The sequence below is a fragment of the Mandrillus leucophaeus genome, unplaced genomic scaffold (genome assembly GCF_000951045.1).
Source record: "Mandrillus leucophaeus isolate KB7577 unplaced genomic scaffold, Mleu.le_1.0 Scaffold225, whole genome shotgun sequence".
Lineage (NCBI taxonomy): Eukaryota > Metazoa > Chordata > Mammalia > Primates > Cercopithecidae > Mandrillus > Mandrillus leucophaeus.
Window position 1 is genome coordinate 4,842,678 of NW_012102310.1, and position 13,622 is coordinate 4,856,299.

A 13,622-nucleotide genomic window follows, 5' to 3' on the forward strand; every position below is an offset into this window, starting at 1 on the left:
TGAGCCACCGCGCCTGGCCACACATATTTCAAAGTTATATCCTTAAATAGCTAATTCTTTAATGATCGAGTGAGAAAGCTAATGAAAGTTTTTCCATGCTGAAAATGTCACTGGGCCAGGCCGCGTGGCGGATTCCTATAACCCCAACACTTAAGGAGGCCGAAGCACAAGAATCACTTGAGGTCAGGAGTTTAAGACCAACCTGGAAAACACAGCAAGACTCTGTCTCTACAAAAATAAAAAACTAAAAATAAAAAAAGTAGCTAGGAGCAGTGGTACAAGTCTATAGTCCTAGCTACTCCTGCTGAGGCAGGAGGACTGCTTAAGCCCAGGAAGTCCAGGCTGCCATGTGTTACGATCATCACTGTACTCTAGCCTAGGCGACAGAACAAGATCCTGTCTCAAACAAACGAGCAAAATCCTATGAGCATTTTATAATAAGATATGAAATCTTCAATAGCAGTGTCTTTAAAGTTACTCTAAACAAGAAGAAAAATGTATTAAGTGCACCAATTAATAATCTTTTCCATGTACTGTGAAGCCATATAATGCTAGGCTAATACAGGGCTAATTTCCCTCTTATATTGGAAAATTGAACACTAAAGCTATTCAAGATAAAAACATGCCTTAAATATTTGTTGTGAAAGCCTAAAAAACAAATGTGGTGACAAAACTAAGTAACAGAAAAGATTATATCCAAATAATTACACTGGCAAGCAAAATGTTAATCATTACATTTTCTTATTCATATACAAAATATTTTACAGATAAACATAAAAATTCCTAAACTTGCAAGAATACAAAAAAAGGGACAACTCTAAGACTAAAATTATAGTCATTCAATTAACCAACATTCATTGGTCAATTAAGAGGGACATGCTGAATAAATGATAAACTATAATGAATACTACACAGTGGAGCACTACAACTGAAAAGAACAATGACGAGTATCTCTATACTCCACTAGATAGTGATCTCCAGAATAGACTGTTAAGTGAAAAAAGCAAAGTGGAGAAATATGTGTGTGATATTCTATCATTTATTTAAAAAGATGGGGGGTTAATATTTCAATTAAAATAATACTTTTATTAACAAACTAGAAGATAGTTTTTTAAATTTTTTTTATAGGGTATGGGAAGAAACAGGGTGGTAGAGCAGGTATTGCCATTGGAACTAGTATTTTACGTAAATTATAAAACAAAATTAAAATTTAAAAAAGTAAACTCTCAAGTGAATTCAACACATAGTAACCTGATGGTATATTCCAAGTTGAATATACTAAGGACAAAAAGAAATGCCAACAAAACAAAACCCTCAAAAACAAAACTTCGAATGATTCAGTAACCATACTGGTGGTGGTGGTGGTATTATTATACTCAGTGTAATGTATGTGTCATACATGATGAAGCAAATTAGTAATTATGTTTTACTTTAATCCTGTGCTTCCCAGCAATGAATGAGAGGAAAGACGGTGACACAGGATAGAAGAGGTTAAAGAAAAAACACTTTGGTGCTGATTTCAACCTGGAAACAATGACTGACCCAACAGCAATGAGTACTCTCAGTAGCCATCCCAAGGAACAAGGTTTCTTGGAGAAATGAGGACTCTAGGCCTTGGGCAGGAATGTAAAAGATTAGTCTGAAAAATCTTGCAACACCAGAGAGTAAGGAAACTTATAAAGACCACTTTATTTGGTCATGTCCCAAGGTCTTAGGAAGCCAACTTGAAGAGCCACTCAATGAACAAAGATGGTTCAGTTTGCCAACTGATAAGGATAATAGCTGCAATGGACTGAAACACACCAATATGTTCAAATGCCAGTCGCTTCCAAGATGTCCAAATAGAACAGTTCTGGTCTGCAGCTCCCAGCAAGATTGACGCAGAAGACGGGTGATTCCTGCATTTCCAACTGAGGTACCTGGTTCATCTCACTGGGACTGGTTAGACAGTGAGTGCAGCCTGCAGAGGGTGAGCTGAAGTAGGCCAGGGCGTTGCCTCACCCGAGAAGCACAAAGGGTTGTGGAATTTCCCTTTCCTAGCCAATGGAAGCTGTGCGTGACTGTACCTGGAGAAGCAGTATACTCCTGCCCAAATACTGCACTTTTCCCACGGTCTTCACAACTGGCAGACCAAAAGATCCCCTCCCATGCCTGGCTTGGCATGTCTCACGCCCTTGCTCGCTGCTAGCGCAGCAGTCTGAGATCGACCCGTAATGCAGGAGCTTGGCAGGGGGACGTGCGTCCGCCATTGCTGAGGCTTGAGTAGGTGGTTCTAGGCTCATAGTGTAAACAAAATGGCAGGGAAGCTAGAACTGGGCAGAGCACAGCAAGGCCTACTGACTCTCTAGAATCCACTCTGGGAGCAGGGCATATCGGAACAAAAGGCAGCAGACAGCTTCTCCAGACTTAACTATCCCGGCCTGACAGCTCTGAAGAGAGCAGTGGTTCTCCCACCATCGCATTCAATCTCCGATAACGGACAGACTGCCTCCTCAACAGGGTCCCTGACCTCTGTGTAGCATGGCTGGGAGAAACCTCCCAGTAGAAGCCAACAGACACCTCATACAGATGGGTGCCCCTCTGGGATGAAGCTTCCAGAGGAAGGATCAGGCAGCAATATGTGCTGTTCTGCAGTCTCCATTGGTGATGCCCAGGCAAACAGGGTCTGGAGTGGACCTCCAGCAAACTCCAACAGACTTGAATCTGAGGGGTCTGTCTGTTAGAAGGAAAACTAACAAACAAAGAAATAGCATCAACATCAACAAAAAGGACATCCATACCAAAACCCCATCCATAGGTCACCAACATCAAAGACCAAAGGTAGATCAAACCACAAAGATGGGGAAAAACCAGAGCAGAAAGGCTGAAAATTCCAAGAACCAGAGCACCTCTACTCCTTCAAAGGAACACAACTCCTCGCCAGCAAGGGAACAAAACTGGGCGGAGAATGAGTTTGACAAGTTGACAGAAGTCAGCTTCAGAAGGTCAGTAATAACAAACTTCTCCAACCTAAAGGAGCATGTTCAAACCCATAGCAAGAAAGCTAAAAACCTTGAAAAAAGGTTAGACAAATGACTAGCTAGAATAACCAGTGTAGACAAGAGCTAAATGACCTGATGAAGTACGAGAACTTCACAAAGCATACACAAACTTCAATAGCCGATTCGATCAAGTGGAAGAAAGGGTATCAGTGACTGAAAATCAAATTAATGAAATAAAGGGAGAAGAGAAGTTTAGAGAAAAAAGAGTAAAAAGAAATGAACAAAGCCCCCAAGAAATATGGGACTCTGTGAAAAGATCAAACGTACATTTGATTGGTATACCTGAAAGTGACGGGGAGAATGGAAACAAGCTGGAAAACACTCTTCAGGATATTATCTAGGAGACCTTCCCCAATCTAGCAAGGCAGGACAACATTCAAATTCAGGAAGTACAGAGAACACCACAAATACACTCCTCGAGAAGAGTAACTCCAAGACACACAATTGTCAGATTCACCAAGGTTGAAATGAAGGAAAAAATGTTAAGGGCAGCCAGAGAGAAAGGCTGGGTTACACACAAAGGGAGGTCCATCAGACTAACAGCAGATCTCTTGGCAGAAACCCTACAAGCCAGAAAGGAGTGGGGGCCAATATTCAACATTCTTAAAGAAAAGAATTTTCAACCCAGAATTTCATATCCAGCGAAACTAAGCTTCATGAACAAAGGAGAAATAAAATCCTTTACAGACAAGCAAAAGCACCTGCCTTACAAGAGCTCCTGAAGGAAGCACTAAACATGGAAAGGAACAATTGGTACCAGCCACTGCAAAAACATGCCAAACTATAAAGACCATCGACACTATGAAGAAACTGCATCAATTAATGGGCAAAATTACCAGCTGGCATCATGACAGGATCAAATTCACATCCAACAATATTAACCTTACATGTAAATGGACCAATCAGTGTGCTGTATTCAGGAGACCCATCTCACGTGAAAAGACACACATAGGCTAAAAATAAAGGGATGGAGGAAGATCTACCAAGCAAATTGAAAGCCAAAAAAAAAAAAAAAAAAAAAAAAAGCAGGGTTTACAATCCTGGTCTCTGATAAAACAGACTTCAAAACCATCAAAGATCAAAAGAGACAAAGAAGGCCATTACATAATGGTAAAGGGATCAATTCAACAAGAAGAGCTAACTATTCTAAATATATATGCATCCAGGAGCACTCAGATACATAAAGCAAGTTCTTAGAGACATACAAAGAGACTTAGACTCACACACAGTAATAGTGGGAGACTTTTAACACCCCGATGTCAATATTAAACAGATCAACGAGACAGAAAATTAACAAGGATATCCAGGACTTGAACTCAGCTCTGGATCAAGCACACCTAATAGATATCTACGGAACTCTCCACCGCAAATCAACAGAATATACATTCTTCTCAGCACCACAAGGCCCTTATTCTAAAACTGACCACATAATTGGAAGTAAAACACTTCTCAGCAAATGTGAAAGAACAGAAATCACAATAAACTGTCTCTCAGACCACAGTGCAATCAAATTAGAACTTGGGATTAAGAAACTCACTCAAAACCACACAACTGCATGGAAACTGAACAGCCTGCTCCTGAATGACTAAAGGGTAAATAACAAAATGAAGGTAGAAATAAAGATGTTCTTTGAAACCAATGAGACACAATGCACCTGAATCTCTGGGACACATTTAAAGCAGTATATAGAGGGAAATTTATAGCACTAAATGCCCACAAGAAAAGCAGGAGCGATCTAAAATTGACAGCCTAACATCACAATTAAAACAACTAGAGAAACAAGAGCAAACAAATTCAAAAGCTAGCAGAAGACAAGAAATAGCTAAGATCAGAGTAGAACTGAAGGAGACAGAGACAGAAAAAAAAGCCTTCAAAAAAAATCAATGGCTTTTTGAAAAGATCAACAAAATAGGCAGACCACTAGCAAGACTAATAAAGAAAAGAGAGAAGCATCCAAAAGACACAATAAAAAATGATGAAGTGGTCATCATCACTGATCCCACAGAAATACAAACTACCATCAGAGAATGCAATAAACACTTCTATACAAATAAACTAGAAAATCCATAAGAAATGGATAAATTCCTGGACACATACACCCTCCCAAGATTAAACCAGGAAGAAGTTGAATCTCTGAATAGACCAATAACAGGTTCTGAAATTGAGGCAATAATAGCCTACGAACTAAAAAAAGTCCAGGACCAGATGGATTCATAGCCAAATTCTACCAGAGGTACAAAGAGGAGCTGGTACCATTCCTTCTGAAACTATTCTGATCAACAGAAAAAGACGCAATCCTCCCTAACTCATTTTATGAGGCCAGCATCATCCTGATACCAAAGCCTGGCAGACACACAACAAAAAAAGAGAATTTTAGGCCAACATCCCTGATGAACATTGATGTGAAAACCCTCAGTGAAATACTGGCAAACCGAATCCAGCAGCACATCAAAAAGCTTATAAACCACAATCAAGTCGGCTTCATCCCTGGGATGCAAGGCTGGTTCAATATATGCAAATCAATAAATGTAATCCATGACATAAAGAGAACCAACGACAAAAACCACATGATTATCTCAATAGATGTAGAAAAGGCCTTTGATAAAATTTAACAGGCTTTCATGCTAAAAACTCTCAATAAACTAGGTATTGATGGAGCATATCTCAAAACAATAAGAGCTATTTATGACAAACCCACAGCCAATATTATATTGAATGGGCAAAAACTGGAAGCATTCCCTTTGAAAACCTGCACAGGACAAGGATGCCCTCTCTCACCACTCCTTTTCAACATAGTATTGGAAGTTCTGGCCAGGGCAATCAGGCAAGAGAAAGCAATAAAGCGTATTCAAATAGGAAGAGATGAAGTCATATTGTCTCTGTTTACAGACGACAAGATTGTATATTTAGAAAACCCCATTGTCTTAGCCCAAAATCTCCTTAAGCTGATAAGCAACTTCAGCAAAGTCTCAGGATACAAAACCAATGTGCAAAAATCACAAGCAGTCCTATACACCAATAACAGACAAACAGAGAGCCAAATCATGAGTGAACTCCCATTCACAATTGCTACTAAGAGAATAAAATACCTAGGAATACAATTTATAACTTATAAGGGATGTGAAGGACCTCTTCAAGGAGAACTACCAACCACTGCTCCAGGAAATAAGAGAGAACACAAACAAATGGAAAAACATTCCATGCTCATGGATAAAAAGAATCAATATCATGAAAATGGCCTTACTACACAAAGTAATTTATAGATTCAATGCTATCCCCATCAAGCTACCACTGACTTTCTTCACAGAATTGGAAAAAACTACTTTAAACTTCATATGGAACCAAAAAAGAGCCGGCATAGCCAAGACAATCCTGGGCAAGAAGAACAAAGCTGCAGGTATCACACTACCTGACTTCAAACTTTACTGGAAGGCTACAGTAACCAAAACAGCATGATACTGGTACCAAAACAGATATACAGACCAAGGGAATAGAATGGAGGCCTCAGAAATAACACCACACATCTATCAACATCTGATCTTTGACAAACCTGACACACACAAGCAATGGGGGAAAGATTCCCTATTTAATAAACGGTGTTGGGAAAACTGGCCAGCCATATGCAGAAAACTGAAACTGGACCCCTTCTTTACACCTTATACAAAAATCAACTCAAGATGGATCAAAGACTTAAACGTAGGACCTAAAATCATTAAAATTCTAGGAAAAAAAACTGGGCAATACCATTCAGGACATAGGCATAAAGAATTCATGTCTAAACCACCAAAAGCAATGGCAACAAAAGCCAAAATTGACAAATGGTATCTAATTAAACTAAAGATACTGTGCACAGCAAAAGAAACTATCATGAGTGAACAGGCAACTTATGGAACGGGAGAAAATTTTTGCAATCTATCCATCTGACAAAGGGCTAATATCCAGAATCTACAAAGAACTTAAACAAATTTACAAGAAAAAAGCAAACAACTCCATCAAAAAACGGACAAAGGATATGAACAGGCATTTCTCAACAAAGACATTTACGCAGCCAACAGACATATGAAAAAATGCTCATCATCACTGGTCATTAGAGAAATACAAATCAAAACCACAATGAGATACCATCTCACGACAGTTAGAATGGCAATCATTAAAAAGTCAGGAAACAACAAGTGCTGGAGAGGATGTGGAAAAATAGGAATGCCTTTACACTCTTGGTGGGAGTGTAAATTAGTTCAACTACTGTGGAAGACAGTGTGGTGATTCCTCAAGGGTCTAGAACCAGAAATACCATTTGACCCAGCAATCTCATTACTGGGCATACACCCAAAGGATTATAAATCATCCTAGGATAAAGACACAGGCACACGTATGTTCACTGTAGCACTATTCAATAGAAAAGACTTGCAACCAACCCAAATGCCAATCAATGATAGACTGGATTAAGAAAATGTGGCATATATACACCATGGAATATTGTGCAGCCATAAAAAAGGATGAGTTCATGTCCCTTCAGGGACCTGGATGAAGCTGGAAACCATCATTCTCAACAAGCTATCACAAGATCAGAAAACCAAACACCACATGTTCTCACTCATAAGTGGGAGCTGAACAACAAGAACACATGTACACAGGGATGGGAACATCACACACCAGAGCCTGCAGGGGGTGGGGGGCTAGGGGAGGGATAACATTAGGAGAAATACCTAATGTAGGTGATGGGTTGATGGGTGCGGCACATCATCATGGCATATATATTTCTGTGTAACAAAATTGCACGTTCTGCACATGTAACCCAGAACTTAAAGTATCATACAAATAAAATAAAATAGAAAATGCATGAGCTCCTAATATTACTTAAACTAGAAAAAAAAAATTAGTCCCTACTGAAGGTAGATAGCAAGGAAATTCATTATTTAAAAAGCCAGTATATAAGGAGAAATAATAAAGAATATATTCTATCTCCCCTATAAAAATTGTACTGAAGTAATATGGTTTGGCTGTGTCCTCACCCAAATCTCATCTTGAATTGTAGTTTCCATAAGCCCCATGTGTTGTAGGAGGAACCCAGAGGCAGGTAAGTGAATTACAGAGGCGGTTACCCCTATGCTTCTGTTCTTGTGACAGTGAGTGAGTTCTCATGAGATGTGATGATTTTATAAGGGGCTTTTCCTCCTTTGCTTGGCATTGTCCCTTCCTGCCGCCATGTGAAGAAGAATGTGTTTGCTTCCCCTTCCACCGTGATTGTTAAGTTTCCTGAGGCTTCCCCAGCCCTGTGAAACTGTGAGTCAATTAAACCTTGTTCCTTTATAAATTACCCAGTCTTGGGCAGTTTTTTACAACAGCATGAGAATGAACTAATACAAAGGGTAACCAAATAGCAGAGATGAGAAAGTTTCTTTTACAAAAATATTCCAACTAATAAATAAAAAAGAATGACAATTAAAATGTTACCATTGTATAGTTCCTAAGTTTTCATCTAATTATTTCTTCAAAGAACTTGGTTTTCAATGCTTTGCACATAGTAATTCAATTATAATTTATGCCATAGATGTATAACTAATTGATAATTCAAGATTGGAACAATAAGTTGCATACATGGGTTCTTGGGCCCTAAAATCATTTGCCTTTTCTAGTATGCCCAAAGTCATGCTGTTCCATTTTATTTCTAATCCATAGCCAATGACATTAACACTCTAATTTTTAAGGAAGAGTATGCCTTGATGTGATAGTGGAAAGTTTATACTACTCATATTAGTTTGCTAGGACTACCATAATAAAATGCCACACACTGAGTGGCTTAAACAATAGAAATATTATTTTCTCACAGTTCTGGGGCCTAGAAGTCCAAGATCAATGTGTCAGCAGCTTTGGTTTCCTCACAGGCCTCTCTCCTTGCTTGGTAGATGGCTGCCTTCTTGTTTGTTCACATGGTTTCTTTCCTCTCTATGAGAGGGACCCTGGTGTCTCTTTTTGTGTCCAAATGTCTTCCTCTTATAAGAAAACCAGCCAGACTGGATCAGAAACAATTCCGTCGGCTTCATTTTAGCTTAATCATCCCTTTAAAGGCCCCTTCTCTAAATAGAATCACATTCTGAAGTACTGGAGGTTAGGATTTCAACTAAGAATTTTGGGTGACACTATTCCGCCCATAATACTGATGCAGCACCCCAAAGGAAAAGAATGATGTTAATGCATACATTTTAGTATCTGACATGATATATACAGTAGGTGCTTAAATATTTACTGATTGCATAATTTTAAAAACATGTTAAAGTAATAATATTCTTAAGAATGAAAAACTCAAGACAGTATTTATTAAAACAATGCATATGCTGAACATAAAATCAGGCTCCACAAACTCACCTCATTTACTTGTCCTCCATTCCACTCTGAATAAAGGGCATTATTAAATAATCTGTATTTTTAGTTTTCCCTAGGACTTCTACCTTGTTAAGAATAAGCAAAAGTTAAGGGTAATTATTTTGGTGAAAATGTGAGATAATTGAGCCACAATATGAACAGCCATCATTCATCTGGTCTATTCACTTGGTTTCAATTACGCTACAGGCCAAATGTAAAATTGTTAAATGCCTAGAAATGAAACTGTAATCTGACATTCTTTGTTCTACTATTTCCAACAGAGGTTAAAAATTTAGAACTCAATGTATCCTAATCATCCTCAAATCCTCAGAGTAAATGAATCTAGGCTTAACTGCACATATCAATAGGGATGATTTACTACTATTCTGTGCATAAATGTAGTTAGTGAAGAAGCATATAAACAAACGACTGATGTGTTAGAGATGATGATGATGAATTTGCCAAGAACATCAGACACACTTCCTGGAGGAAATGACCCTTATACAAACTGCATCTTTAGAATTTGGTAGAAGCTGCTCAAGTAATGCAACAGCAGGCAAATAAACTATTATGAAGAAAGACACACTGATGTAAACCAGTAGGGAATGTTGGGGAACTAAAAGTAGTCCAGTATTGACAGAGTGAAAAATGTGAAGTGGAATGTAGTATGAGAAAAAAGGCTCAGGAAGAACCTAGATCTTTCCAATTTTACAAATAATCTTAAATTATTGAGACTAAGTAGATTGGTCAAGGACACAAAGCTAGTGAATGGGAGAACTAGGATTTGCAACAAATTTAACTCCAAAATACTTCAGTTAGCACAGCGACCATATGCCCCAGTTTCCTATCCCCTGGTTTGTAACTATTGTCTACATTATTATTATTATTATTATAAGTCCTTTCTTTCATTCCTATAAAACATTCTGATCTGTAGACTATCTTCACCCTATCGATTAGGCCACCAGAATATTATTTTTCTATACCCAAGAAAACTAGGGTTTCAGTAATTTCACTTAATCATTAGTGAAATTAACTGCTGAAAGAGGTGTTTTTAATGTATTTCTTTCTTTTTTTTTTTTTTGAAACAGGGTGTTACTCTTGTCACCCAGGCTTAAGTGCAATGGTGCTATTTTAACTTACTGCAACCTCTGCCTCCCAGGCTCAAGCAATTCTCCTGCCTTAGCCTCAAGAGTATTTGGGACTACAGGTGCACATCATTGTGCCTGGCTAATTTTTCTGTATGTTTTGCAGACCTGGGGTTTTGTCATGTTGCCCAGGCTGGTCTCGAACTCCTGAGCTCAAGCGAAGCCTCCCAAAGTGCTGGGATTACAGGCATGAGCCACCATGCCCAGCCTGCTAAAAGAGATTATGCCGATAAAAATAATTGAGCATTTGGAAGGATTTTGGGCTATCATCACCTTAACAAATCATCCAGTATATGCTAGAGTTAAACTGCCCTTTATAAAAAGTCATTATTGTAAAAAAGATCTCATGTGGCAGAAAGAATAAAAAGGAAAACTTTTTCTTCTAATTTTAATCTGGTTCCAGGAAACTCCATAGTCTATAGCACAGTCATAAATTCAAACTAAAGTAATTAGACTAGCAACTATAGTCAACCTTGGCCCCAAAAGGTCACTTTTGTTTGTACAAGTCCTGTAAAGCATACATTCCGTATCCCACTCTCCAAAAAATGAAAAGTAATAGTCACCCTACTGATAATATTAGCAACTGCAACAAACTGCTTACCCTTCTCCTCATGCTTCTTACATACTAGCATGTAAAAGCTGAATATGCCAAGATATTTACTTTTCCTAGCTACAACATGGACAAATGACCAGGACCAGGCTAAAAGAAGTCTCATTATGGGATGTCTTCAGCAACTGGAGGGTTCCCTTGGAAAGGTTTTCCTCTTTGATGTACACAGAATATGGAGAGAATATTTTCTACTCGCAATCCATTTTTTATTTGCTTTTGGATGTGGATATGTAAAACACAATTCTAGAGTTGTTGCAATCATCTTGTAACCATGAGGGGAGAAGGCTAAGAATAAGATCCATTTTTCGGAAATGCAGAAGAAAAAACTGAAAGATCCCAGGTCCTTGCTGACATCACTGAGCTGCTTAATAAATCTAAATGTCCTTCCTCTAAATGATATTTTATCCTGTATAACAAGTACCATTATTCTTTAGGTCATTTTAAATTGGGTATTCTATTACTTGCAGCTAAAAGCATTCCAACTTACACAATAGGTCTGTGACCTAATCAAGTCTATGCAAAGAAATTATTCAAGACAATTAATATTGTCTTTTCAAACTCAGAAACATGAATACAAAAAGGAAACATAAGAATTAAACATCTGAAGAAAGAGGTTGAGTTTTCATTTTCCCAGTGTTGATACAAAAGGTAATGGTCAAAAGTTAACATGTACTATTTCCTATGAGCCAGGTCCTATGTTTGATGAATTACTTCAGTTAATCCTCACAACAAACCTAGGAAATATTACTTTATAGAGGAGAAAACTAAAGCCTAGAAAAATTAAACAACTTGCCAACTCCTTGATAGTGATTCAGGAGGCATACATATTCCATATCAATTAACTCCAGAGCCTAATCATTAAGTATAAAGATAAATACATAATTAACCGGTTTATTTTTTTTTTCTATGAAGAGATTTAAGTCTTCTATTGAGCAGGAAAAGTCCAAAAAGGAAGTAAAGAACTTGAGAATCATGATTGTTAAGTGTGAACAAACCACTGCTGTTTTGCAATGGGAAAAAGACTTCCTCAGTTTATATACAAAAAAATTACGGCTCAGAAAGAGGAAACAAATTATGGAAAGATGTCGTATAGTAAGTGGCAGAGTCAGTAATAAAATTCAGGTAATTCAGACCTTACCGTTCCCAGGCCCACCTTTCATTTCACCATACAGTTTCTGCCTTGAAATTTAGATATTGTATCTCCAGTACAAACGGGGAAAAAAAGTAAAATGTATAGAGATAAAACTATGAAGGCTTATTAAGATATTTACAGAGTAGAATTCTCATGTTTAATATTTATTCATTGATAAGCTTTGATATGAGCAGAAAGACAACACAACTGTTTACTGTGTGGATAGATAGTAACAAGAAAAATAATTTAATGAAAAAATTATTTTTCAAGATATCTACACTTCCATTGTTAAATGCTTAAAACAATCAGATGTTTTTAATATGTACCCACACATTAAAGGTAGTAGAGAATACAATGACTATTTCTCACAGAATTTTCTAAAACATGTATTTTTTAAAAAAGACAATCTTCAGAAAAACTACGTAAACAGGCTCACTGGAGAACTATGTATCATATTCTCCCTATAGCAAGTAACCCAGTTGCCAATTTTATGATTATAAAGGAATGGGTTCGACTGCTAAGTATTAACCCTGAATCATTTGACAATGCTCCAGCCGTACTCAAAAGAAAAAAGATGGAGACAGAGAACGTGTACAATTACTAATATTAATACAAAGTACCAAAGGCCAAAGAGGGTGGGAAGACAGAAAGAAGATCTGATTCTGAGAATATATGGATTCCCAATAACCACTTATTTTCTTTCTTGGAAGAATAATTTTCATGAATTCAAGTATTATAAGAGTTCACTCATTTATCTTTATCATTTCAATAAACACTCAGGTCTCTCAAATAGTATTAGAATAAAATTAAAACACAGAACTGGCTTACTCTGCAATATCAAGATATCCACAGGAAGCTGCTGCATGTAGTGGTATCCAGCCTTCATTATCAGGTTGATTAATATTTGCTCCATTTTCTACCAGAAACTTCACCATATCAACATTGTCATCAATGCAAGCCTAAAAACAAAACAGAAAGCAAAATTGGAAAAAATACGAATTAACCCTCCAAATAATGTATCAATAAAATAAAATTCCTACTTTGTAGCTTTTATAATACAAATATTCTCTGTAAATAAATCTCCTGCTATTTTGACTATACTCCATCAAACACACCAATGACACTAAATTGTAAGAGTCCTTGCTTAGGTACACATACAACAGACTAGACTCTTTATGGCAACCCAATTCGGATAACAAGTACCTATTAAAATGAAGACATTATAATTAAGTATAATAATAGTCTCTACAGCAGTGGTTCCCAAAAATGTTGTCTGCTGGGGGAAGGGGGAGTAGATTCTTTTAGGGAGTTGATTAGGGCAAAACTGTTTT

General features: G+C 37.5%; 1 protein-coding gene across 3 annotated transcripts in view; it reads right to left on the reverse strand.

The window, feature by feature from the left end:
* The window catches only part of PPP1R12A (protein phosphatase 1, regulatory subunit 12A), a 99,937-nt gene extending 86,691 nt beyond the window's left edge, over positions 1–13,246 (reverse strand). For all 3 annotated transcript variants that reach the window (XM_011981399.1, XM_011981398.1, XM_011981397.1), the window contains exon 1: positions 13,120–13,246. In XM_011981399.1, the coding sequence (XP_011836789.1) occupies positions 13,120–13,226 (107 nt within the window). In that variant the 5' untranslated portion in view covers positions 13,227–13,246. The remainder of the gene's footprint in view (positions 1–13,119) is intronic.
* Between the last annotated feature and the right edge of the window lie 376 nt (positions 13,247–13,622).